The 27,773-nt window shown below is 38.5% G+C and overlaps 1 protein-coding gene across 2 annotated transcripts in view; it reads right to left on the reverse strand.

Annotated features, from left to right (window-relative positions):
• Positions 1 to 13,861: 13,861 nt before the first annotated feature.
• The window catches only part of LOC126413523 (heterogeneous nuclear ribonucleoprotein H-like), a 31,483-nt gene continuing 17,571 nt past the window's right edge, over positions 13,862 to 27,773 (reverse strand). For both annotated transcript variants that reach the window (XM_050083271.1, XM_050083272.1), the window contains exons 3-9: positions 27,383 to 27,541; positions 21,698 to 21,841; positions 20,610 to 20,748; positions 16,948 to 17,123; positions 15,652 to 15,926; positions 15,456 to 15,575; positions 13,862 to 15,330 (exon numbers count right to left, since the gene is read on the reverse strand). In XM_050083271.1, coding sequence (XP_049939228.1) covers positions 15,139 to 15,330; positions 15,456 to 15,575; positions 15,652 to 15,926; positions 16,948 to 17,123; positions 20,610 to 20,748; positions 21,698 to 21,841; positions 27,383 to 27,541 — 1,205 coding nt within the window. In that variant the 3' untranslated portion in view covers positions 13,862 to 15,138. The remainder of the gene's footprint in view (positions 15,331 to 15,455; positions 15,576 to 15,651; positions 15,927 to 16,947; positions 17,124 to 20,609; positions 20,749 to 21,697; positions 21,842 to 27,382; positions 27,542 to 27,773) is intronic.

Consider the following 27,773-nt stretch of genomic DNA (forward strand, 5'->3'; position numbering starts at 1 on the left):
TTTGTCTTTGTGGCAGGATCTTATCACAGAATTTCAATCACCAACTTTCTCCCCAGGATGTGAAAACATTTTTTTGGCACCCACCTACACAAAGAGAAATGATTATCACAATAAAATAGGATACATCATAGTGTGATTGGAAACATTTGTGCTCATTTTTCTTGCACACTGTTCAAGAGGGCAATGGTAGAGAAATAGTTTGAAGCTGAAGCAATCTGCCAGGCACTTAATTGTAAATTGCAGGGTAATCATGTATATGCAGATGTTCTTGATTTTAATTCTCCAAAGTTTTTTGCATTTTGTTTGGTGAAGGAATGTTGGAAAACAGTGTTTAGTAACTCTGCCTTGGTGGCACTGTCATTGGAAATATTACCATTGACACTTCTCAGTGAAGGAATTTACAAATGACCAGAATCTCTTTGAATCTTCTGGTAGATTTCAACAAAATTTCATTCTGGAAACAATTAAAAGCATCTCTCCTTGAAGACCACATTAAATTTAGATACCATCAATCTTGGAGATTTACTGATGCTCCATTAGCACCAAATTACTTCCCCTGCATTTCGGCATTTTCATGTTGATATACAGAGTTTTTACTGTTCCTGGTGGGGATGTGCTCACATTCAGCCAAATGTATACTAATCTTAATTATGTAACAATGTCCCTACTCAGTTTGTGCTTTTCCTCTGTGTCACTCATGTTCCTTTGAGTTTTACTTTTATAGTTCCCACTGCAGCCATAATTGTTGTGACCAAATCAGATCTCTCTTTCTGTTACACTGATCTGAACATGGTTAGCTATCAGGAAATTTAAGTCCAATATTTCTTCAGAGTGTTTTTGTCTCTGTTCCTTATCACTTGTATTTCCACCACACACTCATACTCATCTTGGCCTATCACAAAGTCAGTAAGAGCTGCTCAGTAATTTTGCATCTGGTTGCCATTTGATCTTCTTACAACTTGGCCAGTCGAAAAGTCTCCCTGGTTCTTATGACAAACAGGTTTCAGCTTCTGTCTGTGACTGATGTTGTCACTTGCCATGTTTCAGAAAAAGCTTCTCAGTCTGCAAGACCCGGGCATTCACAGATGGTGGAATTACTTATCATTGGGGAGCTCCAAAATTAGGCAACATTAAGCCCCTTAGGGATATGGCTGCCGAGGAGGGAGAAAGTCCAGGATGCATATTGTGGGGAGTCATATTACATGTGGAACAGGTACTTCTGGATGTCATAAAGAGCACAGGGTGTAACCAATTGCAGGTGGTGGTTCACATTGGTTCTAATCATGTGTATCTCCTTGGATCAGAAGAAATCCTATTTGGTTTCTGGCAGCTATCTGATGTGGTAAAGTCTGCTAGTCTTTCTTGTGAGACGAAGAAAGAGCTCGCCATTTGTAATATCACTGATGGCCGATTGCAGAACTTGGCATAAAGTCGACGGGAGGTTCTGAACTAAAGGCTCAGCCAGTTCTACAACCAAATAGGCTGCAGATACCTTGACTTGCATCATGGGATTGTCGAGAACCAGGTCCTACATAATAGGGCAGGAGTCCATTACACACAAGGGGCCGCTACACAGGTATTAGGGGCTGTGTGGAGTTTACTGGATAGTTTTTTAGGTTATAGTAGAAAATACAAAAATAATTTCAATCTCAAACAGTACAGGTCAAACAAGGGACGAGGGTAGACCTATGAACAGTTGGTATTATAGTTGTAAATTGCTGTAGCTGTGTTGGCAAGAATCTCCAAGCACTTAAGGTGTTGGAAAAGATAGTAGTAGTTTATCGTACTTATCATACTTTGGGGAATTGTCTCCACAAACCAGGCTTGTGCCCACTGACACAAGTTGGCAAACAGCTGACATGCAGGCAATCTTGCAGCCAGGCTGTAGCTCATGCTGCACCAGCCGGTGACACATAGGCAGGATTGGACAAGCAGCTCATGCATTTGCAGAAAGGATGCAATAGGGCAGTCTTGACAGGTAGCCTATTCTAACTGCACCTGCCAGCACGCATGATGAGAGATGTCATTACTCTATGGGGCAACAACATGCCATAAACAGTCGGTAGGATGCCACAAATTTCATCGCATATTTTTCCAAATTTCCCAGTGTCATTTCATAAATTTAATAGAGAAATGAGGTCCTCAAAACAAACCACTCTTTTTTGAAATGGATATAGGAAATATATCTCCACTGAATGCTAATACAGAGAGTAAATTAAGCTGTAAGCTCATGGTACTTAACTCTTAACTACTATGGTCATTCACAGGAACACAATTACTATGGAGGGGTCTCTCAGGCCGCATTTTTCTATTTTATATATCAAACCAGAATTTTGCTGAATATATATAGTTTCTTGACTTCCAGTTATTTATTATACTTCTTAGAGGTGGCTTTTGTAGAAATTTGATTTTTTTAAATACTGCGGTATTTTAAACACTTCGACAACTAAAACAAAACGAAATCTGGAGTATTTATTTTGAGTTACAAAAATAACAGCAAATAGTTAGCTCTCTACTCACACACAGATTTTCATCAGAGGGATTATATTACAAATTGACAATATAACTAGGTAGAAAAATCTGACATGACTTATGATAAATTGCGTGCAGTCAGCTTTCAGTTTACGACTCACTTTGCAATGTAGAGCGAGTATTTCAGTCCATAAGTCTATGAATGGAGAAACTTTGCCACCATTTTACTTCTAAAATTACAAGTAAAAACTAAATACTTGTTCTCATGTGCCACTGAATCATACTTTAGTCAATTTCCACCTGCAAACACTTCACGCAGACCTTCCTGGAACACTCCAAACAAATCGGAACACCACGCTGTTGACATACCTTGTTTTCCTCTTCAGATGTGGAGGGCAAAAGGTGCACTTTTTCGATTTTCGAATTCTTCTTTCAGTGTCTGGGGCTCATCTTGCAAGTGAAGACATCTGTCTCACATAAAACACATTGCACAGAAGGCCCAGCTTTCCCCGCCATGGAGAAACAGAAGCATGCAATAAAAACGCGGCACGCACACACTATGGTACGTCTGTGAGACCTCTCAAGGCTAATAATTACGAAACAAAGAGCAGCAACAATGTAAGACTGTTGGCACGTGTAGCTTGACAGCCAATAGGAAGGTACATGGAAGAGTCCATTTGGCTTTGCAGGAGTGTGAGAAATATCTCGAGACAAAAATTAGTAGCGGTCTGAGAGACAGGCGATAGTAGTTAAAAGTTAACTCCATTTTCGAACGTAGCTTAAATACCATGCTATTGACATTGAAAGTTATTTTTCAAAGAAATAAGGTATTGGAATAGGAGTCCCATGTATCTACATATTTAAATAACAGTGATTTGTATAAATATTTTCAGACTTCTTGCTGCATCAGCTCAGGGTAAAACCTCAAGCTTAAGATTACCTCAATCATCTTTGTCAGCAGCAAATGCCTAAGCTGCTGCTGTGGTAGCCTTTTATAGTCCACAAAGAGCTTGTGATTGGTCAGTAATTATGTAATGCTGGTGCAGATGGTGTCACCATCACCACCACCACCACTCCCTTAGTGGTGTAAACATCGTGACAAGCACTCTGCCTCTTCTCTGCATTGATAGCTCGCTTCCACGCTCTGCTAGGAAAAACAGTTGAAGTTCTTCACATGCATTCTTATTTCTACAGCCTCTTTGCTTATAGAAGACCAGCATAGCTATCATTAAAGAAAGGATACAACATACAAGGTACAAACTGGATGCCAAAGCAAGCTGTTTATGTAATTGCCATCTCTTTATCTGCAGTTCTCTGATATCTCAACTGGGAGTGGGTTGATATCTCATTGCAGCCCATCAAAGAGCTGACTGTAGCACTACAACGGCTAAACAATAAAATTGGAGCAACTTGCAAAAATCAGTGTCACCTCATAGAATGGTACATGATGTCCTCAACCTGTCGGGCAAGAACCTGAACAAAGAAGTCATTTCGGCTCTTAATTAAGGATTGAATTTTGCTCCTGCTGTACCTATCGTGATCTTATTAGGGAATGGAACACATGGTGCGGCATCCCTCTCAAGACACCACCGACAAGGTAAGACTCCCACCACTCACATTTTAGCCTCAGCCGAGCCACCCAAATCTAACATCAGTAGAGGGGAGAGAGAGAGAGAGAGAGAGAGAGAGAGAGAGAGAGAGAGAGAGAGAGAGAGAGAGAGAGAGAGAGAGAGGGGGGGGGGGGCCTCCGTGCATTGCAAAATGGTGAAGATCTTGTGATACTGCCACAGTTGTTCTTAATACTACTGAATATCACAGAAAAGTGGCATAACTGTTGGCAAACAGCTCGTACAAATTCCTAAATTGGACCCAACTTTGTCATACAACAGAAAAACGGTGGAACTCCTGAAGAACTCAAGTCTGCCATAGGATGTCTTGAAAAATATTAAAAGCTTGAGCTCCTGTATCTCCCAGGCTGTACAAATTACGTAAGGTCCACAATAAAGGTATTCCATTGAGATCAATTACTTCAGCTATTGGCTCTCTGACCTACAGGCTAACCAAATAGCTGATGACTGGTAGTTGGCCACTGCAAACATCACATCAAAAACACTAGTGTTCATTGGGAAAATTTAACAGGTTAGAGTTGGCCCAACCGATATTTTAGTCGGCCTGGATGTGGTCTCACTATTTACTAAAGTTCCTGTGGGTGACACATTGAAGCTGTTGGCAGAACATTTTCCTCCTGAAATTATAAAAGTAATTCCAACATATTATGACAACCTCCTACTTCTTGTATGGCAGTAAATTTTATGAAATGATGAACAGAATAGCTGTGGGTTCTCTGTTGTTTCCACCAGTGGACAATTTTTTATGGAACATTTTGAGAAGTAGTCATTAAATTTGGCTTCCCATTGTCAATCTTCATTGTATTGCAATGTTGACGTCACATCTATTGTCCGGGCATACAGCATAAAAGCTCTTGAGCACTTTCTTGAACACATGAACAGCTTGTACCCTACATCCCATTCACCACGGAGACAGAAAGAACCAAGGCTGCAATTTTTAGATGTTCTGATACTGTTGTGACTCACAATTCGCAGTTTTTCACAAACAACTTTTATTGATGTAAGTTCACAAGGTTGATGACTGAACGTACAAATGAAAGGTAACAATAACGAAAAAAGTCTCCTAATTGAGGCAAACAAATGTTCACTTCTAATTTTCCACAAAGGTTCGTGGCAACACACACACACACACACACACACACACACACACACACACACACACACACACTAGTAACAGTCCAATTCCGAGACAAAGACGTAATCTCCGACGGTCGCAGTACACAAGGTCGACATCCAGAGTGAACTGAACTTAGGGCCTAGTTCTACCCCCTAAATAGCTGTCTCCATCCAATCATGTTTTGGCATAGTGATACTTCCTGCAGGCCATGGCTCAAGCTCCCCCTGCAGGAAGTAGTGCTCAGCATGTCTGCTTCCATTATCTTGTATGTAAATAGCCAGTGTTTACCATGGTGCTTTTGGGTACAGCTTGGGCATAGACAACCTCATCCTCTGTGGTGTTATATGGGTTGCCGGCCCTCAGGGGCTACCTTGGCTCCGGTATAACATGCCTCCCCCCTTGGAAAAGCTGGTGCAGCACGGGTGACGGCCCCGGCCTCCAGAGAGTAGGGTGCCACTTTCTGGGCGAGGCGGTTGGAACACTGCAGCGGTGGCAGGTGCGAGGCGACATCGGGCTGGGCAAGCGGCATGGGGACGTCCGCATCGTCCAACCGAGGCGGTGCCGAGGGGCTGGGAAGTGGGTTCAGGGGAAGGTATTGGAGTTGTACCGGGTCTGGAGTATGCAGCGGCGTGGGACGAGCAGCCGGCATCCGGTGGCTATCTCCGGGAAGATCACCCACCAACTGAGGAGAGGGCATCAACATAGCCCCAAGGTAAGGACCGGCAGGGGGGGTGCCAGCATTTGGGGCTGCTCGAGGAAACAAGGATGCAGTTGGTTGCGGTGACACAAAACTACCTCGTCATCCAGGCATACGTCGAACAGTTGTTTACCACGGGACTGGATAATGATCCCCATAAGCCAGCTGGGCTGGGGCCTCAAACTCCACACCTTGGAGCCGGATGAATATCGGGAAGGCCTGTGGCAGGAGGAGATGGAATAGGGTCTGAGGCTGGCGACCATGGAGCAGTTCGGCTGGACTCTGACACCCACCGGCGTGGCCTTGTAGGTACTGAGAAAAAACGTAAGAACTTCTTACGGAGAACGGTCTACTGCGTACTACTTCATCTGAGTTTTAAAAGTGCGAACAAGGCGCTCTGCCTCTCCATTGGATTGGGGATGGAAAGGAGGGGTAACGAAATGGTGGATACCATTATCGTGAAAACTGGCGAACTCAGGACTCCGAAATTGCGGACTGTTGGATACCAAGGTGTCAGGGAGGCCTTCAATGGAAAATATTTTTGACAGGGCCATGATGGTATTCTCTGTGGTGATAGAGGAGCACCAGATAATGAAAGGGAAGTGGGAGTAGGCATCTGTGACGAGAAACCAGTAAGCGCCAAGGAAGGGTCCCGCAAAATCCACATGGATGCTTTCCCATGTGAGGGAAGCAGCTGGCCAGAACTGGAAGGACCGGCACAGAGTGGGAAGGACCTGGGTACACCGAACCATGCACTCCACGTCCACTGCCATGCCTGCCCGAAAGACATGGCAACGTGTGAGGGTTTTCGTCCGGGCAATACCCCAGTGACCTTGACGTAAGATGTGGATAATCCTTGACCGCAGGGACATTGGTATGATGACTCGTGGAGTGGCGTCATTTTCAGCACTGAGGAGCACCCCATTGACAGCCACCAGTTGATGGCAGATGGAGAAGAAGAATCGGTCAGCCTGGGCGCAAGGCGGAGGAAGTGTCGGCCAGCTACAGAGAACATAGCGGTGCACCAGTTGGAGGAGCGGATCAGCGGTCGTCACTGTGGCCACCTTCTCAGATGTGACTGGGAATGCAGGTAACGCATCCTGTATGTCGTCATAAACCTAAAAAATTAGGGGATCTGACAAATCAAATACCGAATCCTGGCTAGAGGGGAGCCGAGACAAGGCATCGCCGTTGGCACGCTGGGAGGTGGGTCGGAAATGGATGGTGTACCTAAAACGTGAAAGGAATAGGGCCCATTGCAGCAGGTGGTGGGAAGTCTTCGTGGGTAACTGGGCTGATGGAGAAAATAAGGCCACGAGGGGCTTATGGTCAGTAATTAAGGGGAAAGACCTACCGTAAAGGTACGGGAGGAATTTGGTACAGGCAAACACAATGGCAGAATACTTGGATTGGGCCTCTATAAAGGATTTCAAATGTTCCTTTACAAAGGAAAACCAAGGAGAATTGCCCCCAATTTAATCCATGTACCACTGAAAAGATGAAACAAGTTATTAGTGTCAGTGGTGTTGAGAAACAACTGAAATCTGTAAAACTGAAAAATTCTCCACGGCCTCATCGAATCCCAGTCAGATTCTATACTGAATTTGGCCCCTTTTCTAATTATAATCTGTCGTAGGTTCCTTGAACAAAAAACTGTGCCCAGTTCCTGCAAAAAAAGAACAGTTTCAAGAGTTAGATATACACAGTTTGGTTCATTGACATGGAGGAAAATGCTCATGGTAAACTAATTCTTTATGATCAACTAATGTGTTCAGACATTGTCTTTGTTCTTTAAGGTTGTTGTTTGACTTTTTTCGAAGTTGGTGCTTCAGTACTCCTCCATTCAGCATGTCATGTGAGCCATAATGGTAGCACCAACTTTCATCCCCAGTAATAATCTTTGACAGAAATGCGAGATCACGTCTAGCTCCATCCAGTACAACAGAAATTTGTCTTTCCTCCTCCTGTTCCTCCGTTAGTGTGCGAGGGCCAAGTTCTGCAGTAAGTTTCAGTAAACCTTCACATAAAATCTTATTACACACATCACGATTCAAATGAAGTTGTTCTGATATTGCACACAGATATGGTCTTCTCGCAATAAATTACACATGCCACATTTGCATCAATATTTGTTACAGACAGGTGATCAATTCTGGAATCATCTTGCACTGAATCTCTGCCTTCATGAAACCTTCTGTGCCACTTCAAATAACGGCTTCTTGGGAGTGCCTCACCTGCATATACCTGTTTAATTATTGTTCGCGTTTCAACAAGGGTTTTCTCCGAGTTTAACACAGAACTTAATGTTCGCTCTTTGCTCACAATCAGCTTCCACTGTGTCAACATAACTAATTTGTCAACAACCCAACAGTGTGTTGCTAAAACATACCCCTGCCATCTTATGCAGCCACATGTGGTGACTAGCTCCTAATTAATTGTTTCCTTGGGTAAGTGCATATGACTGGATCTGCAGCATGTTGACTTCTGAATGTAGTACTGGCATTTGTGGACTATAATTTAGGTCCAGTGTTACTTAGGTAATAGGGAACATTTCTATGTTCCCTGCACCCTGAAACTTAAGAGTGGGAATGCCAAAGAGCAATACTGCATTGTTCTTGATTGTCAGTTTAGGTGCAGTAAATGTGTAAAGTGAAAGTATTAAATAGAAAACAGCAATGTAGGAATTGCTACTTACTGTAAGGATGACCTCAAGTTGCAGACAATTGTGCCTGTCTGCAAATTGACATTTCTTTATGGTAAGAAGCAATCTGCCTTTTCCTACACTGTTGATATTTCGTCCTGTACTTTCCATTTAAGTAGCAAACAGGTGGTAGTTTATAAGTGTTTCCCAGGCCACACAGTGTTTTACAACACGAAAAATTTATATTCCATCTCACTGACAACTCCTACAGTAAATTTCCTTCAAACAGAATCTTGCAACACAATATCTCAACATATAGCCAGTGTGTGCTCACGTATGCAGTTTCTACCTGGTTATGACAATACCACAGTTTTAGATCCTCTAGCCATCTGTTCTTATTTTCCACTCTTCCCTGTCTATTACATTTTATCTTTCTGAGGAAGTTTTGTTACTGGTTGATAAATTTAGAGTGCAAGAATCTTAATATGAAAATATGCACTATGTCAAAGGCCTACAAACTACACACAGACAACTCTCAAACCTCCTATCTCCCCTATCTCACCCCCCCCCCCCCCCCAAAAAAAAACAACATTCTCTGAAACAACAAAACGATGATAGGCATTGTGTAATTACAGCTTATTTTGAGTATGCTGCGCAACTTTCTTGTACACACTGACTGCCAAAGCAGAGAATCATACCTAATGCAATGTGCCTGGCTGGTGGTCAAACATCATTAGGCTTGCAACACTCAACGTATTAATAGCACAGAACATGACAAGCATAATTTAGTACAGCATTCTTTATAAGTCAGACATGTGAGGAGATTTTTTACATGAAACTAATTCTGTAACACAATATTTTCCTTATTTTTTTGCTAGATGTCAGGGTACACAGATATGGAACTGTCAGTCAGAACTGTCCAGTCAGAACAGTATGGAACTGTCAGTAAAAACAGTACAATTGCAAAATCTTATCCTATTTATTTCTTAGTTATTTGGATCTACATATTTGAAATTATGCGCTATTGCAAATATTTGGTGTGTGAAAGCAAGCTAATGGATTTTTTGCACTGAGTGAACAATAGAAGGTTTAAAGTCACTTTACTCCATTTTATGAAACCAATTCACCCACATTTTCTTGGCCTCAGATGATAGTGGAGTGGTGCAATAGAGCAGGGCAGAGCTCCACATTGGGGCCACTGCCGAAGTACTGCTTTGCACCCAGGTGCAGTGGGGCCAGGGAGCAGTGCAGCAGCAGACAGGCAAGCACGCTCGCTTGACTGCGTAAACAGAAAATGCACAAGTTGCCCGATAATCTTTCTCAAATGATTTTTAAGAAACGACCCAGTAAAAAAATTATTCTCACGTCATAGCTGTATTCGTCAGCTTCCTGCTTATGATTTCGTTAATCACTGTCACTCCGATATTTCAAAATTAAGCAAGCTACTGCAAGAAAATCTAATAATCTGCAATGAAAAATAAATGTTGCTATGAATGTGTGTGGTGAAAGTTAAATCATATGTTGCTGCATCCCAAATATAGCTAACATATTTAACTATTCTTTAATTTGGGATACAATCTATAACCAAGCCCATTCTATAGAAAATGGATCATTTATAGCGCATACCAATCCACTCGCATGCCTAGACAAAAGCGAGAATGAAATATTCATAATCCCCTTGTATCTCAAATGGTTTGAGATATCGAAACAAAATTTTGGCAAATGATAGCACACAGAGGAGAGAAGGTTGCCACCGTCTTACTGTATGGAACTTCCATATCTACTGCAATATACAAGTACAATTATTATTTTAAGGAATAATGTAATTTAAGGCCAACTGCTCGTGAAATAAAAATTGTTACAGGTTCCTGTAAGCAGTTTTTGAGACATGGCTCAGGCATTCACAATAGGATTCATAACCATTGTCAGAATTGCGGAGTCAACTACCAGTGTTGTGGCATTGCCTCCAGTCACAACACAAGTGCATTCTGAAAATTTTCTAAATACTGTAAGTGATTTATTCAACATTTAGAAATCCCAAGTGCAGTTCATGATGTTGATAAATATATTAGTCTAAAACACCTTCTGGTACAATGTTTACAACTATAAAATCTTACCTCACCACCTTACATGCAGTTACAGGTCCTCCCAGGAAATTCATTAGAATCAGTTTGGGGTGGTATGGAAAGGAAAGAGAAGGTGGTAGATTTCATTCTTCTAGTGTATTTTGCTTTTCATTCTTCTAGTGTATTTTGCTTGACATTCTTCTAGTGTATTTTGCTTGATGCAACAAGGGGACTTCAATATACCACCTGACTCCACTACCAAAGACATCAGGTCTCTGCTTTCTGTGAGATGAGGCTTATCCATTGTTGAGGCATTTTATCAACTCTAAAGTCGATGGGTTTTAGATCCAGGGAAAGAATATTTCAATACAAGCTATTCCAGACCACAACGATTAACTGAATGTTCTTTTGGAGTAACGAATGCAAAGTGGAGCAAATTTTGGAAGTCAATAGAAACTTCACCAAAATTTGCTGATGTTATTGTAAAATGTACACGTTCTCCACAACAGTCATTGATGAAGGATCCTCGAGTGTTGTTGAGCAGCAAATAGAAATCAACTGTTCTATACAAGGCACTTTACAGACAAGATGAAATCTTCAAATAAAGTTGTCCAAATGAGACAGTTTCCAAAACTTTTTTCATGTAATAAAACAATTTTCACATGTATGTCAGCTGTGCTCTTCAACTTTATCGCTGATCATTTTAAGACAGTAAAAGAAATAGATTACAGAAATGTATTCTGTACTTGTTTGTAATACTGCTGCCAACGCAGACAACTTGTCCACAATGAATCAATTGTCATGATTCCTGTTTCACTAGTTCCATAAAGGACATCATGTAAAACTAATGCTTTCAAGGCTCCTGCTGATGCCATTTTTCCAACAGTAAAACAAAGGAAACAAGCGCCAGCAACTGTACTGACTGCTACCAGCAACACCTGAACACAGCCGCAGTCACTAACACTCTGATCGCCACTCAGAAATAAACATGTTAAATCCACTCCCCTCCACACCACCCTGCCTGCTCTACCACTATAATCACGTGCACTGAGAAGCATTAGTTTGTTTCGTTGTCACTGCTCTGGTCGTAACTGCAACTTTGTCTGAACAGGTATTTTTAAGCCTATGAGCAGCAATCCATTATATTCTATCACTTCAGGCAGGAACTTGCATGTACTGCTGATTAATATGACTGAAGTATGTTACAGTGTAACCAACAGTAAACCATTCACACAGATGGTTCAATTAGGAAAATCAGACAAAATGACAGATGTACTGCATTATGGATGTGTTTGATCAATACTCACAAAATTGGTTCAATATTTTGTAAGAAGGTTCTTGCAAAAAATCCATTAACACGAAACATAATATGCCATGAATTTAAGAGATGATCTTTGAAGATAAAGGAAATTCTTCAACGATGACAATAAGAAGCAGTAGGCTTGGATTCTACAAGAAATTTGCATACTGTTACTATACTAGTGTGCGCAGGTGCTTGCATGATGCCTGTGAGCCCTTTCAGCACATCAGTGAAACATCAATCCCACACTTCATACTCCTGTTGTTGAATATCCTGATAACTGGCAATGTACGAGGGCTCCACTGATCCACTATTTATGTTTCTGACTCCTTAAAAAGCGTTTATATGCTAAAAACTACCACTATCACTTCACAACTAATAGTTTTCCATAATGGATACTTTAGGAGGGGAGTCTCCTCAGCATACCTAAACTAACATGGAAATCAAATGTTCTACCTGGTCCCTGAAGCACATTGGACAGTGACAACACTACTGACTACACTACTTGCTGCCACTGCACAATCAACCTTATCACCCACCTACATGCACACCACTATGGCAGTGTGTTACTTGGTAACAGGACAAACACCCTCAATGCCTGGACATTCAGAGTAGATAGTAAATTGTGCCAGGCTGTGCAAGGAAATGCCTAACACTAAAAAGGTAAGTACATCATATACCGCATAAGTTCTGTTAAATATTTTTTTTACACACAATTACAGTGTGGCATAAGGTGACTTTAGCAGCTTTCTACTCATCACAACCGTCCACAGAACAATACTGTCAACATCACCTAAGTTTGATTTATTTTACTTCTTTTGGTGAGAAATGAGTACCCATAACACTTGAAACACTAGATTTTTGAGAGAAATAATGAAACTAGAAATTGTGTAAACTGGGGAAAATGTTTTTGTGGACATATGTATTTTTGAAGCGAACTTGGAAGAGTTTGTGCTCTAAACCAGGGATTCTCTAAAGTGTGTTCCACAGTAAGAACTCGCCAAAAAATTAACGTGGCATAATTTCCTTCAATTTCTTAAACTTTTATTGTGATTTTTGAGTTATTAGTTATGATTTAAAACTGAAGCAAACAGTGAATAAAGTTATCTCTTTTAAATTTTTGTTAATCTTCAAAATGGACAAGATGCTCCAACAAATTAACAGGATTCTCAAAGTGCTCCACCAAAGGAAAAATTTGGGAATCCTTGCTCTAGACAAGTGTGTTACAAATGGTTCTCTGATTTGCTAAGTGACAACTTCAGAAATACTCCCAAGAGGCACCACTTATTTAATCATGACAGTTCTAAGCACATAGGTAATAAATTCATAGTTTAATTAGAAAGTTTTAGGCCACCTTTTGTATAGCTTTGATTAACCCAAGTGGAATTTCTAAAAGCACAGATTGGAAAGACAGTAACTTTCTATGAACAAAATTGTCTGGAGACATTTGATTATGAACATGTGTAGCCACCAGAAAAATTGGGAAAACAAAGCAGTGGAAATTAAAAAGTAACAGCATTGTGAAAACATTTACACCCATCATAAAGACATTACCAGAGAAAACCTGTTTTCCTTTGACCACTACAGGAAAGTCTACATACAGTAACTATATAAATCAAGTCCCTGCACCTAACTTGCAGTGAAAAGTGTTGTAAGTTGTATGGCAGTATAATTTTAAGTTGTGCCAGTAACCAGACTCTTCTACATATAACGTGGGTTTACACAGGAACATATCCCTTGCTGTCTCCTAGCCAACAATGACATGCAAATTTGTATTTGTAAAAAATATTGTGCTAACATTTCAAAGCATAACATCACTGAATTCACACCAAAGACCAGTAAGACTACTGAATCACAGATACCTTGTACTTTTTATGGATCCAAATGAGTATGTACTTTTAGGCAACGAAGAACAATTCTGATAAGAAAATACATTAAACTGAGAGCTAAAAAAAATACAAAATTTATTTTATTGAAATGAAACTGTTGTACAAGTTTGTTCATTCGTTCAATCAATAAACATTAGACTTCGATAATTTTTTCCTGGCCTGAATAATTATCTGAGAGGTTTCTTCAAGTAACAAACTAATTACAAATTCTCAATGCTTTGAAACAAGTAAAGCATATGTCTTATTAAAAGTGCTTGTTTTAAAAGCCTTTCTTCACTTTCACTAAAACATATAACCTAAATGATACTTAAGCTCCTAATTTTACTAAAGCTACCTAATTATGATTTTATCACAAACTGTGTTATTTTCTACAAGTGTACCAATAATTTTGCTAATGAGTACCAGAATTTAGTTCACAGTATACTGTCACATGCATTCCACTCTAAACTGAACATACATTGACATTATGCATAAAATTCACTGATCACTTATTTTGAACTTAATTCATCAGGTACTTCCTGCCTAAAGTCAAAGTTTCCAAGAATTGGAAACAAAGCCAGAAATGAATACAATTTTGTGTAAATATGCCAATTACATTTAATGTTTGCTACTCAATATTACAGCAATAAAAATGTCAATGAACAAAATAAAAATCTTTAACAGTCTTTATTGTATCTTCAGTACATGTGAAGTTGCTATTTATTCTTTTGTTTCCATAGCCTTCGCCAATTCTGAAGTAGTTATGATCCAGTTTGAAATACTCACCCAACCTGTCTGATCTACTGAATATGTCAATGGCTACAATAGTAGGAATAATGCCACATACACTGTAAATCGTTACCAGCCTCCAATTCCTTGTTTATCTACTTTCTCACTGTGTGTTATGAGTAAAGTAATTAACATTAACTACACAAACATCAATTGTCAGTTTCCCTAATACAGATCCACAGTATCTACTACTGACCATTCAGTCTCAGTACACTGAAGACATTACAGTTATCAGACTTCAATTTATGGCTGTTTTACAGATGGAATGTACAATTTAACAATTTGCGTTGTGTGTAGTACCAAACTTTATCTTTGTGCCAAAGTAACAAACACTAGTGTTGCACCACTAATTTTACTGGCTTACAGCTAAACTTATACAGCACAAACTAATTCAACCACAACTGAAGTGGACTAAACTTCAAAGTGCACTGAAGAGAACACCGACTCAGCAAAACAGTAGCAATAACAGAAAGAAGTGTCTGACCTTAAAAGTCTCTCACAACTTGTGAAACTTTGAGAAATTCTCTATTGAGAACCAATGTAATAGAAGTGGAGAGTACTTAAAAACGAAACTTTGATCTGCCTCCTCCAAATCCACCACCACCACCTCCGCCACCACCACCTCCGCCAAATCCGCCACCTCCAAATCCACCTCCTCCCATTCCAAAGTTGCCTCCTCCCATACCTCCAGAACCACCAGGTGAAGAATTCAGGAACAGTTCAATGTAACGATGTTGCATGTGTCCTTTGTCCTAGACACACATCATAATTCATATTATAACAACCAAAATAATGAGTTTTTTACTATCAAATTACATTGCAAATCATATTATGAAGAATATACCTAGGAAAGTTAGTGTTTAGCACAAAAATTTACCTTTGACATTGCTTTTAATGCTTCATCATGTGTTGCAAATTCAACATCTGCTTCTCCTGACGCACGGCCACTGTTGTCGTATAGGAGCCTAATATTGACTGGTACAACTGGCCTGAAAAACTTTTAGAAAAAAAGCCATTTCAGTACACAGGCCTACAACAGAACAAGTTAGAACACAATAAGAGTAATTACTTACATCAGCAATATCAGCCTGTGTTGCACGGAATGGCAGACCTCTCATGTGTATACAGTGGCCACCACCACCTCCACCACCATTCCAGTTTCCACCTCCACCAGAACGTCCTCCGCGTCCCATACCCATGTTGCCAAATCCACCTGAATTCATACTCATGTTGAAGCTACTGCTACCACGACCACCCATGTTACCTCTCATTCCAGGTCCTCCACTCCCACCCCATGATGAATTCATGCCCCATGGACTTGGACCATCATCGAAGTCACCAAAACCACCTATAACGCAAAAACAAGCATGACTGCACAACAATTCTCCATCTACAAATAAAAACAAATAATCAGCAACTCTGCAATAACATTTGTCTGATGTCTGGATCTTATTTTTTCATACTGGAAAAATTTGGTTTGATTTGTGGTCTGAAATCTGATGACCATTTCAAAGTAAAAAAAAGACTTTTTGATAAAATATAAAACTATGTTGAAGTAATTTTCTTGTTAACTACACAATGAAACAAGTAATTATGTATTATGGTGCCTGCAACAATCAATCCCAATACAATTTGTCCTATTGGGAACAAGATCAAAAAGTAATATCTGGTGGAAACCACTAGTCAAATTTATGAAGGTGAATACATGCCACAAAACCTACAGCAAATGTGAGAAATGCAGAGCGCTAATACCCACAAGATTTCCCACATAAATGATAAGAACATTGAAGTTGTCAACATGAAAGATGCTGCAAGTTTTCACATTTGACTGAAAGCAGAATTGTGAGACAAATCCCCGACAGTGATTCAATAAATTCAAAACAAATCTAGGAAATGTAATTTTCACATTTGACAATTTACAACAAAAAAAGAATGAGCAAAACAATAAATGTTTAGTCCACTTTAGATATTTATGGTTTCAGCACTGACAGACATACATTAAATAAAAACAAGTCGTAACTAAATCACTTATGAAGGAAGTAGTAATCATATATTACAGCTATTGGAAGAAATTTAGGCACACAAAACAGCAATCCTACATTAATTAGGAAAGATTCAGCAGTTTTTACACAGATATGCAACAAGGTTTCTAATAAACACATTAGAGACTTGAATTGAATATATTTTATATTAATAAATGCACATTAACAATGAATGGCATGTGTTACCAAAACCTGAATCCTGTTTAGATAACTATAATTTTAAAAATTTTCTGTTCTTTACCATTTTAAAAATGACAATGCACTATCTAACTTAACTGCCAAATCCAACACATGCAGCTAAAAAGCTAAACAAGAACAAGTGATTACCTTTGAAACTCCGAGATCCTCTACCCATATTATTATAGCGATTTATGCCACCAAATCTATCACCACGATCGTAAGGAGCTGGACGCTGGTTGAAACCTCCTGGTCCTAAAGGACGCATTTTTGGGCCAATAGCGGCACGCACTTCAGAAAGGCTGCTGCGGAATATTTCTATGTACCTGCATGTAACAGATTTGAAGGATGAGATGACATTCAAAAACAAAAGAAATCATAAAAATGAGAAAAAATAAGTATTTGGTTATTTGTGCTATCTTACTGTGTACCTACTAACACCCTAAGAAAAAATATATGTATACTGGCAGTATCCAACTCAATTCTTCTACACACTGTTTACAATGGACGTCTGTTTCTTCAAGGAACTTACACGAAGTGTTCCTTCTATTCTTTAAAACTGACATCTACTCATTTCAAGTATACAGCAAAAAAACTACCAGGAAATGGTCCAGAATGAAATAAGCTTCATTCAAAACCATCTATCTAAATTCAGCTGAACAACTATACAACTGTGATCTGGCTAAATGAATAATGAAGTTGTAAAATCACTGCAGTTTTCAACAGCTTATAATCCAAATGCTTTATTTCACACTTAGATACACTCAAAGTAAATTCCACCCACCTTTAACAGAGCCTGATGATTAGCTCAAAACAGAGGCCAATTTTTTGGGTCAAGTTGTCCTAAGTTTTGCTTACACATTTTCCAAAAGTTACTTACGTAGTACCTTAAGCTGATGTTATTAAGAGAATCATCACTTTGTACACCAAAAATTTGGCCTCACGAGCTCAGCTCCCGCCCATTCATCACTTGGATCCATTGTCTTGCATGGCCCCACCCCCAACTGGCCCATAAGGAACCCTTGGGTGTGTCCCTCTGGTGACTCATCTTAAAAGTAATGAATTTCTACCAACATTCCACATTAGAGTTTCAATTCATTCAACAGTGTAGTGTCTACTTCTTACACAATTTAATGAAACACCAAAATTAAGCCTATTTTTTAATATTAACATCTGTACATATTAACTGCCTTATGCATTTAATACCAGAGCATTTTTGCATCTACATAGTGGGATCTTAATCAGCAGGAAAACTACAGCATGCCTTACACAACTGGATGTAAACAGGAATGTGCCCAAGTAGAACAGGGTTACTGGCAAACAAAAATCCTCAATATGCAAACGTGAAGCAGGAAAAGCTGGCAATTACATTTCAAGAACTATTACCATGTTCCAGTTTAAAAGCTGAGAAATTCCTTCCTTAGCCACTTCTTTACAATTTTTAAAAATTATTATAAAAACACTTGGTATTTAATATTTAAAGATTTTCAGGTAAGGAGCTTAACAACCAGGACAAGAAACATTCAACACTAAGTGAAGCCTATTCAATAATACAACAATGGTTTAGAAAAGGTTCTACCTGCAAAAATTTTTCCATGCAAAACTGTTACGTAACACAGCAGCTCCAAAGTAAATTTAAACATTATGAATTTTACACTAATAAAAACACTTGTGTACAAATGCTGGGCAATATTTAAAACCTTGTATTTCTTCTCGCAATTATTACCTCAAATCATCATAAATTCTATGGGACTGACCACCACCTATTCTGCTGACTTGGAATATTGACTGTGTACGAGAGTCACATGGTGGTCCCTTGCATTTTTCAGAATACAGTTTTCCACAATATAACTTGCAATTTTAGTTTCTGTAATGGAAAGTACACAATCTGGCATGAACACACACTAAAGAAGCCATGCGCAGAAAGCAACCACCCAAGTCTTTTATTCAGTAACTTTAAACAGCCCGTTCACTTCACTGTTCACAATAATTCACTGTTTTAAACTAATAGAGGCCACTATTTCAGCACACATTTCTAATCCACCTCCAAATGTGAGCATAACTACAGAGTCCACAATCCTGCTTTATCCTGTAAGGCACAGTGCAGTTTTCCTACTTCTTGTATCTGTAGCCAGTATGTAGTGCATGAAATAAAGACAAATTACACTCTCATATTTTCAAAATACTACTGTGTGTCAGTCAATATAATTTGCACAGAACACTGAAATACAGAATTGTGTTGAAATGACACAGCCATTAGCTTAAAACGCAAGGAATACACAAAAGTATGAAATGGCAAAGTCGCGTATGTGTATCATCCACATGTGACAAAGGGAAACTTTACCAAATGTTTACTGTAACAACAAAACAAGATAAAGGTGCCACATAGGTGACCAATCAGCTTTAAGATGCAGAATTATTCCAGTGTTCAACGCAATATGAAATTTACTACAGGTGCAACCCACTTTGTGGACAACATTCATAACTAAGATCCACACGATCCACTTTGCTAGAGACATCTAGTAAGGTGTAACAGCAATTACACTTAAGCAAGTGAAACAACATGTAAATATCGGAATTACTGCAATAAATAATACTGTTAAATAACAGCACACCAAAAATTTACAGGGTTGTTTCACAGCACCAGTAAGTTACAGCCACAAGTTGTTTTGCACAAAGGCACTGACTAATTACTGCTAATTAGTTCCTGTATATGAAGGGATAATGAATGTTAGAAAACCAAAGTATGTGGTTTTAAATTCATCACATACACATTAAGAATTTCCTTATGATCTGTGACCCACTGCCTTAGTGTCAATGCACCATGATAACCTAAGTCACTTCAAGCGTAACAGCTTTAGTGTATTCTGTGCACTGTACCAATATTATATGAAGCTAAATTCACTGGAAAAACTGAACATGTGAATTATTTGAAACAGACAATTTCTGGAGTATTTCAATTTTGGAAAGCTTAGGACATTTTTAAACAACTACAGCTGTGAGGAAGACTGTAACAAATGATAATTGTACATAGGGTGGCATCTGCAAGAATATAAGCATGCAGCATTAAGCTAAAGACGGATTATTACGTACATTATTAGCTACAAACGCTTGTGTGAGCAACAACAGTAAAAACATGGGGTTCACAATGTTAAGACACTTCTAGGTATAAGAGAATGAGACATTGCAAACATAATTACAGTGTTTTCAATATAAAAATGTAAATGAAATGATACAAGCATATGACAATATGAATGGTTTTTAATTTGCAAAACTGGATTAAATTCCGAAACATATCATTAATGAAGTAGTGTGTGATGTGTGGACTATAGTTTGAATGTTTTCTAATTACATGGCATACTGAAAAATACCACTTGTTAAATTACAAGAAAATTTTAAAACACACAATCAACAAGTGATAAATTACAACAGATTCCAGATTCAAGTAATATTAAAAAAATATTTCATTTGAGCCAGTAGGTATTCACAACTTTACCTTACCTGCATATAAAACTATACCTGGAATTTACATAAAACTATACCTGGAATTTACATCTAGTAAGGATCTGAAATTACTGCCTACTGCACAAGGAGAAGCCTTAGGAAGGATTACATTGCTTAATATGATATTGCTGATAAATACTTACTCAGTAATTTCAGATCCTTACAGTTTGACTTTTGAAAATAAATCCCAGTTATGAAATAAGTAAATGAATTAAAGATTAAAAGAGTGATACTGTATACCATAGAATAGGAGGTTGGGGTTCAGCCCACCCAGCCCTCCCTTCCATTGCATTGCACACGTTCCCCACCTGTGTCCTATTTTATCCTTGTGTTTCTGCAGAGCTTTCTCTGCCACTTCTTTGTTAACAAACTGTACGTAAGCCTCCCCAGTACTCCTTCCCGTGAAGTCAGTCGGTAGGGATATCCCGTTGGGTACTATCTCCAACCCTACCCAACCAATAAACAATATGCCCAGAATCAACACACAACAAAAGCATGTAAAACCTTTAGCAATAAAATATTATTCAGAAATAAAAGGGGCATTTGCAAAGATTTTATTTTAAGCAATATTTCAAACAGTGAATCATACATTCTGAAGTTCCTGTAATACAAATTTTATACACGACATTACCCATGATCACTTAGTGTAAGAAGGCTCTTATCATACTACTTTTAACCAAAATGTTACACAACAACTTTTTCAATTCAGTTGAATATGCTATTATGTGAAATTTATGTGCAGAGGATCTACAAAACTATTTCTTTGGACTTCAGTATTCAGAACATAAACACAAGAGTAACAACTGTGAGGAACTTCGGGAAAATATGATCCTACTGTTGCCCCTACAGACAGTTACTTATCTGTGCCACTTGCCACATATCTAACACCAAGTACTTCAATACATCTCTTCAACCAATTAATAGCAATCTGTTTTCATGTGTCAAATTTACATTACTTGAAGATAAGAAATAAACAGGAAAAGAAGCAAGGACTGGATGAAGGAAGAGAATAATAAAGGAAGTACAACGAGGCCTTACAATTCAAGTATAGAGAGGAAAAATATAACATTCACATTTCAGAATCCACAGTCTGTAGATTTATAAAGTGTTAATGAATACCACCTTCATCTACAAGTCACTGCTTTAAAAACAAATCTTTGCAAACAACCCCAACAAGCTTAAAACAAATAATACAATACTGTCAAAATAAAACACTCAAAAGATTTGTCCTTCATAATTAAGCCAACTAACATTCAATTTTCGAGGCAATCAAAATCACGCAATCGGTGAGCACATTTCTCTAGAAGATTACAGTGATTACTAAAACCACAAATTATCTTAATAAATATGAACACAAATAATTTCAAAAACAAGCTACTACTAAATTAAGTCATACCTGAGAAAAACTGAGCTATTTCCTCCTTAGAACAGCCAAATGGTAGGCCACGAAGTCTAACACAACCATCATCCATAGCATTTTCCAAATTTAGTCCACTGCGTTTTACAACCCACTCCATTTCTGAGCGCTTAACTTTAAACACTGTAAAAAGGGTAACATTTCAATATTTCATTATAATTACTTTGCAAACACACTGTACTTCACCTCTGTAACAGCATTGTTGTTGATTTAACTATTCTCCTAAAAATTGGTATAAAATGATAACATGAAAAAGTTATGATACTATTTCGTAACTACTATAACTTTAGAAGGGAGAGAACTCTTCCAAAAGTAAAAATCAACTGTTACAGTGAATTTATTCCTGAATTAACTGTTCACTTGCAAAGCTTTAAAAATCATGTAAAAAAAAAGACAGGGAACAGAAAATTTATGAGCCCTTTTATACTATATGCTCATGAAAATATCAAGAAAGGTTGGATTTCTGACGTCACCTGTCAAAGACGGCATGGGAAAGTTCAGCCTGCAGAAGTGGCAGTTTGGTCTTTATATTTCCCAAAGGAAACTTTAAACACTTGCTTGAAATAATCTGGAGGAAACAACAGTAACTGTGATTCAACTTGCCTGAAAAGGTTTGTAACATACTGAAATGTTGCTTCCAATGAACATTCAACAGTGCTGCTTGTGTGAGGCACTTCAATGAACTTCACTACAATCACATGAGAATTTAACATTCTACTGACTAACCTAACAGTAAATGAGGGGAAGGAGGATCATTTATCACCACTGCTTTTCTCAATGATGCAATGATAATTTTTTGTATTTCTGATTGACAAATACTGTAAAGTACACTCCAATAAAATCCCAGTATAACCACTGGACAAGATTTTAATGTTTATCATCATTTTCAATTAATTGCTTGCTATTTTCAAATGAAACGACTTACGCCTCTCAGGAAAGAAGTCGCATGATGAAAACATGTCCAGTCACATGAATAGAAACCAATTAGCCAAATTCTGTTCTCTAATCAAAGCCTTCAAGTAACTTGTTTTCAGCTTTACAAGGTATCACACACAGAGGAATGCTACAAAACAAACATCCATCCTTTTACTAAGGCACAAGGAGGTGTGTCTAGTATTTCTTTTACTCACCACCTACAAAAGCAGTAATTTTTCACTCCATTAATGGAGTTGAAGTGTTATCTATTAGTCCCGCTAAATCACTATGCCAGCTTTCAAGAAAGCAAAACTATCAAAAAGCTATGCAGCCCACAGAACACTCCCAAATGACCAATTTCACCTCTCCTATTGAATTTTAATTACAGTTCCTAGAAGAGTGACATTCATTTTCAACACAATAGCACTTCTATGAGTGGGATTTCTACCTCAAACATTCCTACTGACACTACCCTTTTTATTTGCACATTTCATAGTGCAATTTCCTGTCACGACATCTTTTAAAGAACTCAAAATCACAATGACCAAATAGTTCACTGATTTTTTACAAGGAAGTCCAGCCAAGGAACTTTTTAAAAGTATGACCTAGAAATCTCCCAAACATTCCATTTTCGTCAATTAACAAAAATTTCATCTGCACTAAGTGATCCACTATTAAGGAATTCCTTCAATCAGTCCAGGTGAAACTATCATTTATATCTACATCATACTTCCGAACCCATCTACCAGTGCATGGCAAAGGGACCTCCAGTACGTTAATGGATCCCCCTTCCCCGTCTTCCCTGTTCCAACTGCGAATGGCGCCATCACAGAAAATGTTACCATTATGTCCACACTAATTGCATTATATTGTGCTGAATTCTACACTGTGGAAGTTTTATGTAGTGATGGCCAGCCAAAGAAGAAAGCTTAAACGTGTTTGGTTCCATGGGAATGATTGTACCCCACAACTGAGGTAACCCACGACAAAAAGGTCAGCATCAGTAATACTGTCTTTTTAATGCAGATGAGTTCAGCGAACAGCACAATTGTCATCAGTGTATTATAGGTAGTCACATGGACTACATATGCACTGATGACAGCTTCATTGTTTTCTGAAATCTTGATGTGCAATAAAAATTATGTTAAGACTGATATTGACCTTTCTGTCCTAAAAAACTTACAGTTCAGCAGAAGCTGACAAATGTTTGTGATGACAGCCCTAATGTTGAACTATTCAACATGGCAACAAAATACAATTGGCCACCATCACCTTTGTGCAGTAAATACAGCATAATTAGCAAGCATTCCTGAATGCTGAAACTCACGGCTCTTCTGCACTATAAAGTGACAGCATTTGTCCATCATTAAAATGAGCCTCCACAGATTCCATTTGAATGTACAGTTATTAGTTTCAAATCAAAATATGTTTAGTCAACAAAGTGTGCATGCTATATTCAGTTTTCCACTCGGTTATCAAGTCTGGCATTCTGTATAGGATCTTGTTATGGTAAAGTGACAATGGAAGATGACTTGACAATTACTTGCAGCCGTGTTGCTTCATTAATTCTTTCTGAAAAGCAGATCAATTTTTTTTTCTTCAGTATACCACCAGGAACCATATGAAGATCCAGAACGTTCCAGTTTTTATACTGAAACATGTACACAGCCACCCATTTCTGCACTACCCCCTCGACATTGGAATATTAAATATTCTGTGCCCAATGTTCATGAAGATTCCTGAAACCTTCAATAAATCCAAATGTTCCTTTTTTTTCATGAAAGTAATGATGGCAACAGACTGAATTCATCTGACAGGTGGAAACACGACTGTGAAAGTTGTACAACTACCAGAGGGAACGATGCAGCTTGTCGCCAAATACTGGTCTCTCTCAAGGTACGTTTACACTGGGATACATGTATCGCGACATGTATGAGCGACATGTCAGTTTGACATGTCGCGATACATCACCTCATACAAAAATTCACGGAACTTGTATGCGGACCCTCGAGCTCATACATGTCGCGTATACATTTTGTATATCGCTTTTTGGCCATATACGCGACATGTATGAGCGACATTTGAAGAACTCGCGCATGCGCAGTACTATCATTTCCTGTCGTCTTGTCGCCTGCCGCTTATTTTGACGATTAGCGCATGCATAGTACCAGGCTCTTTGGCGGCTGTTTGAGTTTTGGAGGTGCCGACTATCGTTTCGACGTTAATGTATCTGCATAGAACATCAAAAAGTGCCATATGCAACATTATTCTTCGTGTTTGCGAGGCTATTGTGCAAGTTTTATGCCAAGAAGTGAAGGTAAAAGTTTTATATATATCAGAGTATGTAATACATTCTATAATTTTTTCATGCATCTGGCACGTATATCAATTTTTTGCTATTATTCCGGCGGCCTCACGTGATAATGTTGACAACGGATGCCGACAATCGTGTGTGAGACGTTGGCATTAGCAATCGCGCGACAATGCAAATGTTTTGTAATGAAATCTTCGTTTCAAGAGGAATCCCCAGTGGCCAAAAAACGGAGTGTTACTGCCAACTGATGCTCTGGTGGAATCGCTTCCCGAAAGTTTGTGTTGGTTTTGGACACAAGAGGAGCCACAAGTGATAACAAACCGCGGAAATCCTCCATACGCATCCTAACATAATTTCTAAAATATGCGCCATCCTCTAGCGTTAATTCGCGAGAAACTCGCTCTGCCACCATCTACGCTTCCTCCGCCTTTTCTTCCTATCATCTTCCAAAAGAGCAAGTGTACCAGCACATAAAAATGTGAAATCTTCCAAATCGTAGTCGAAAGCTATCGCACAGTGATACATATCAACCAGTGTAAACGCACGCTCATACATGTATGAGGTTGATACTTGTCAACTCATACAAGTCGCGATACATGTCGCAAAGTCCCATATACATGTATCTCATACATGTGCCGATACAAATGGCAGTGTAAACGCACCTTCAGACTTACGAAACACCCTCTTTCTAATAAAATGGTTTCACGAAATGAGAAGTGGAAACATTCCCTGAGTGGAAATTTATTACAACAGGAAGTCCAGGAATGAAGATTTTCAGCACAAAGATTTCAGGGCAGTGAATGGTTGGTAGTACAGAAAAAAAGTTATAATCACCATTACCAAAATTTAAGAGATGGAAGTAGATTTGGAAAGTATTTAACAGTTAAAGGCAAATACTTTGCCATGACTAATAACCAACACAAGCCCAGAAATATTTCTTCATGCCTGATGGAAGCAGGTTCTCCTAGTTTTTCCCCTCAAAAACACACTCATACAATTAAGAGGGGAAGTATCATGGAAGCAAAAAAAATCAGTGATGGCCTTATGTGTTAATAGTGACAACAGTGAAATCTGAAGCCACTAATAACAGAAAACATCTCAACTCCCAATGATCCTCTCGATCTTGGCATAATTCATTCAATGGAAGTCAAATATGGAATAGCTGTTGTGCAGAAGTTAACTTCATTCCTTGAAAGAAAGGTGGTAGTAAGAATGAATATTTGACAGGCTGTGAATGTTTGTTGCTACCTGGAGAGGTATACCAACATGCTGTTGAACCCTGTTGGCTGTTGGTCAGTATCAGCTGCCAGAGATTTCCCCCAACGTTACAGGTAGGTAGGTATACCAGCAAGTGTGACTTTTCCGAACACCGTTGTGATGGTGACATACTGACTTTGGCACATCAAAGGGAGGACCAAGGCTTCAATAAAGAATCAAGCAGGGCTGGTAGCATGTAGGGGAGATGGTTTAATTTAGCAAGTTTTGTTGCCGCTGTTAGAAACTAATTTTCCTCATTCAGTGTAGATGAGTTCTAGCAAATATTAAACAGAGCAACACCACCAAGTGTTTTACACTGACAAGAAAAAAATGAACTGCACTTCCCTACTTTTTAAAATTAAAACAATTGATAATATTTAAGGAAAGTTAACTTATGTGGATTCGTATGGCTATACTGTTACTTCTGCCCATTATAATGGGAAGTGTGCAGCATAAACATAAGAATCCTAACTGATTATGTCATTTCGTTAGCATATTAGATGTAAACCGTATGTCCTGTTTAGGATACCCCATTTTATAAAAAATATTTTGGTTCCCAGAAACTGTTAAAAAAAATAGGTTTTACTGCACATCACACATGGACTGGTAACCAAACACATACCATTACCTCAATTACAAATAATTAGATCTACATTGTACTGAGATCTCCAATAGCAATGAAGTTGCACACTAAATTCAAATGCAGATCAGTAAGGTAACATGTTCATGTATGATTCACACACTTGTTGCGTCAAGCAAACCCAAGTACACCGTCAGGAGGAAACCAACCAAACCCCTCGAAAACCTGATTCCTTAACTGGTCACCTACCACAACAAGAAAACAGTTTCTGCACATATTGTTTAAATTAAACTGCTTACCTGGTTAAGAAATGAGAATTATGAACCAATAAAAATTTGATTAAATTAAACTGTTTATCTGGTTAAGACATGACAATTATGTTTTATTTCATACTCTACATCACTGTTATAACATTACAGGAGTAATAACATTGAAAACATGAGAAAAGTCTTCAAATGCATAACAATAAATATTTATTTAAAGGTCTTATGAGTAGATGGAAAGTTCAGACGCAAGATCATTGCACTTTTGTACAAGTTTCTCCTCAATAATATTTTCATTGGAACCCTTGTTTATTAGCTCATAAAAATGTTCTTACCTTCTATATATCTGTGTCCAATGTGATCTCTGTCCTTTTTGCAAGCCTTCTCTATGTCCTCATCACTTTCCATCTCCACATATGCCTCACCACTCGGGCGCCCTTCCCTGGACATTGTCATGTGTATTCCAAGCTTGCCGTCTTTGATACGACAATCATCTGAAACAATTTTTTCCTTCTCTTGTACTAACAAAATTTCTACAAAAAGACTTATTTGAAACCAGCGTATGTTACAACTGCCAGATAGAGTGACCCTGTTCTTAATATAGTGTAAAATTTATTCATTTACGTAACACATTTACAATGATATAAAATTTGTAAACTTAATACCACAGAAAACGTTAACTCATACATACAGATGTAAATATAAACGAAAGGGTTTAATGAGAAT

The sequence above is a fragment of the Schistocerca serialis genome, chromosome 1, assembly GCF_023864345.2.
Source record: "Schistocerca serialis cubense isolate TAMUIC-IGC-003099 chromosome 1, iqSchSeri2.2, whole genome shotgun sequence".
NCBI lineage: Eukaryota > Metazoa > Arthropoda > Insecta > Orthoptera > Acrididae > Schistocerca > Schistocerca serialis.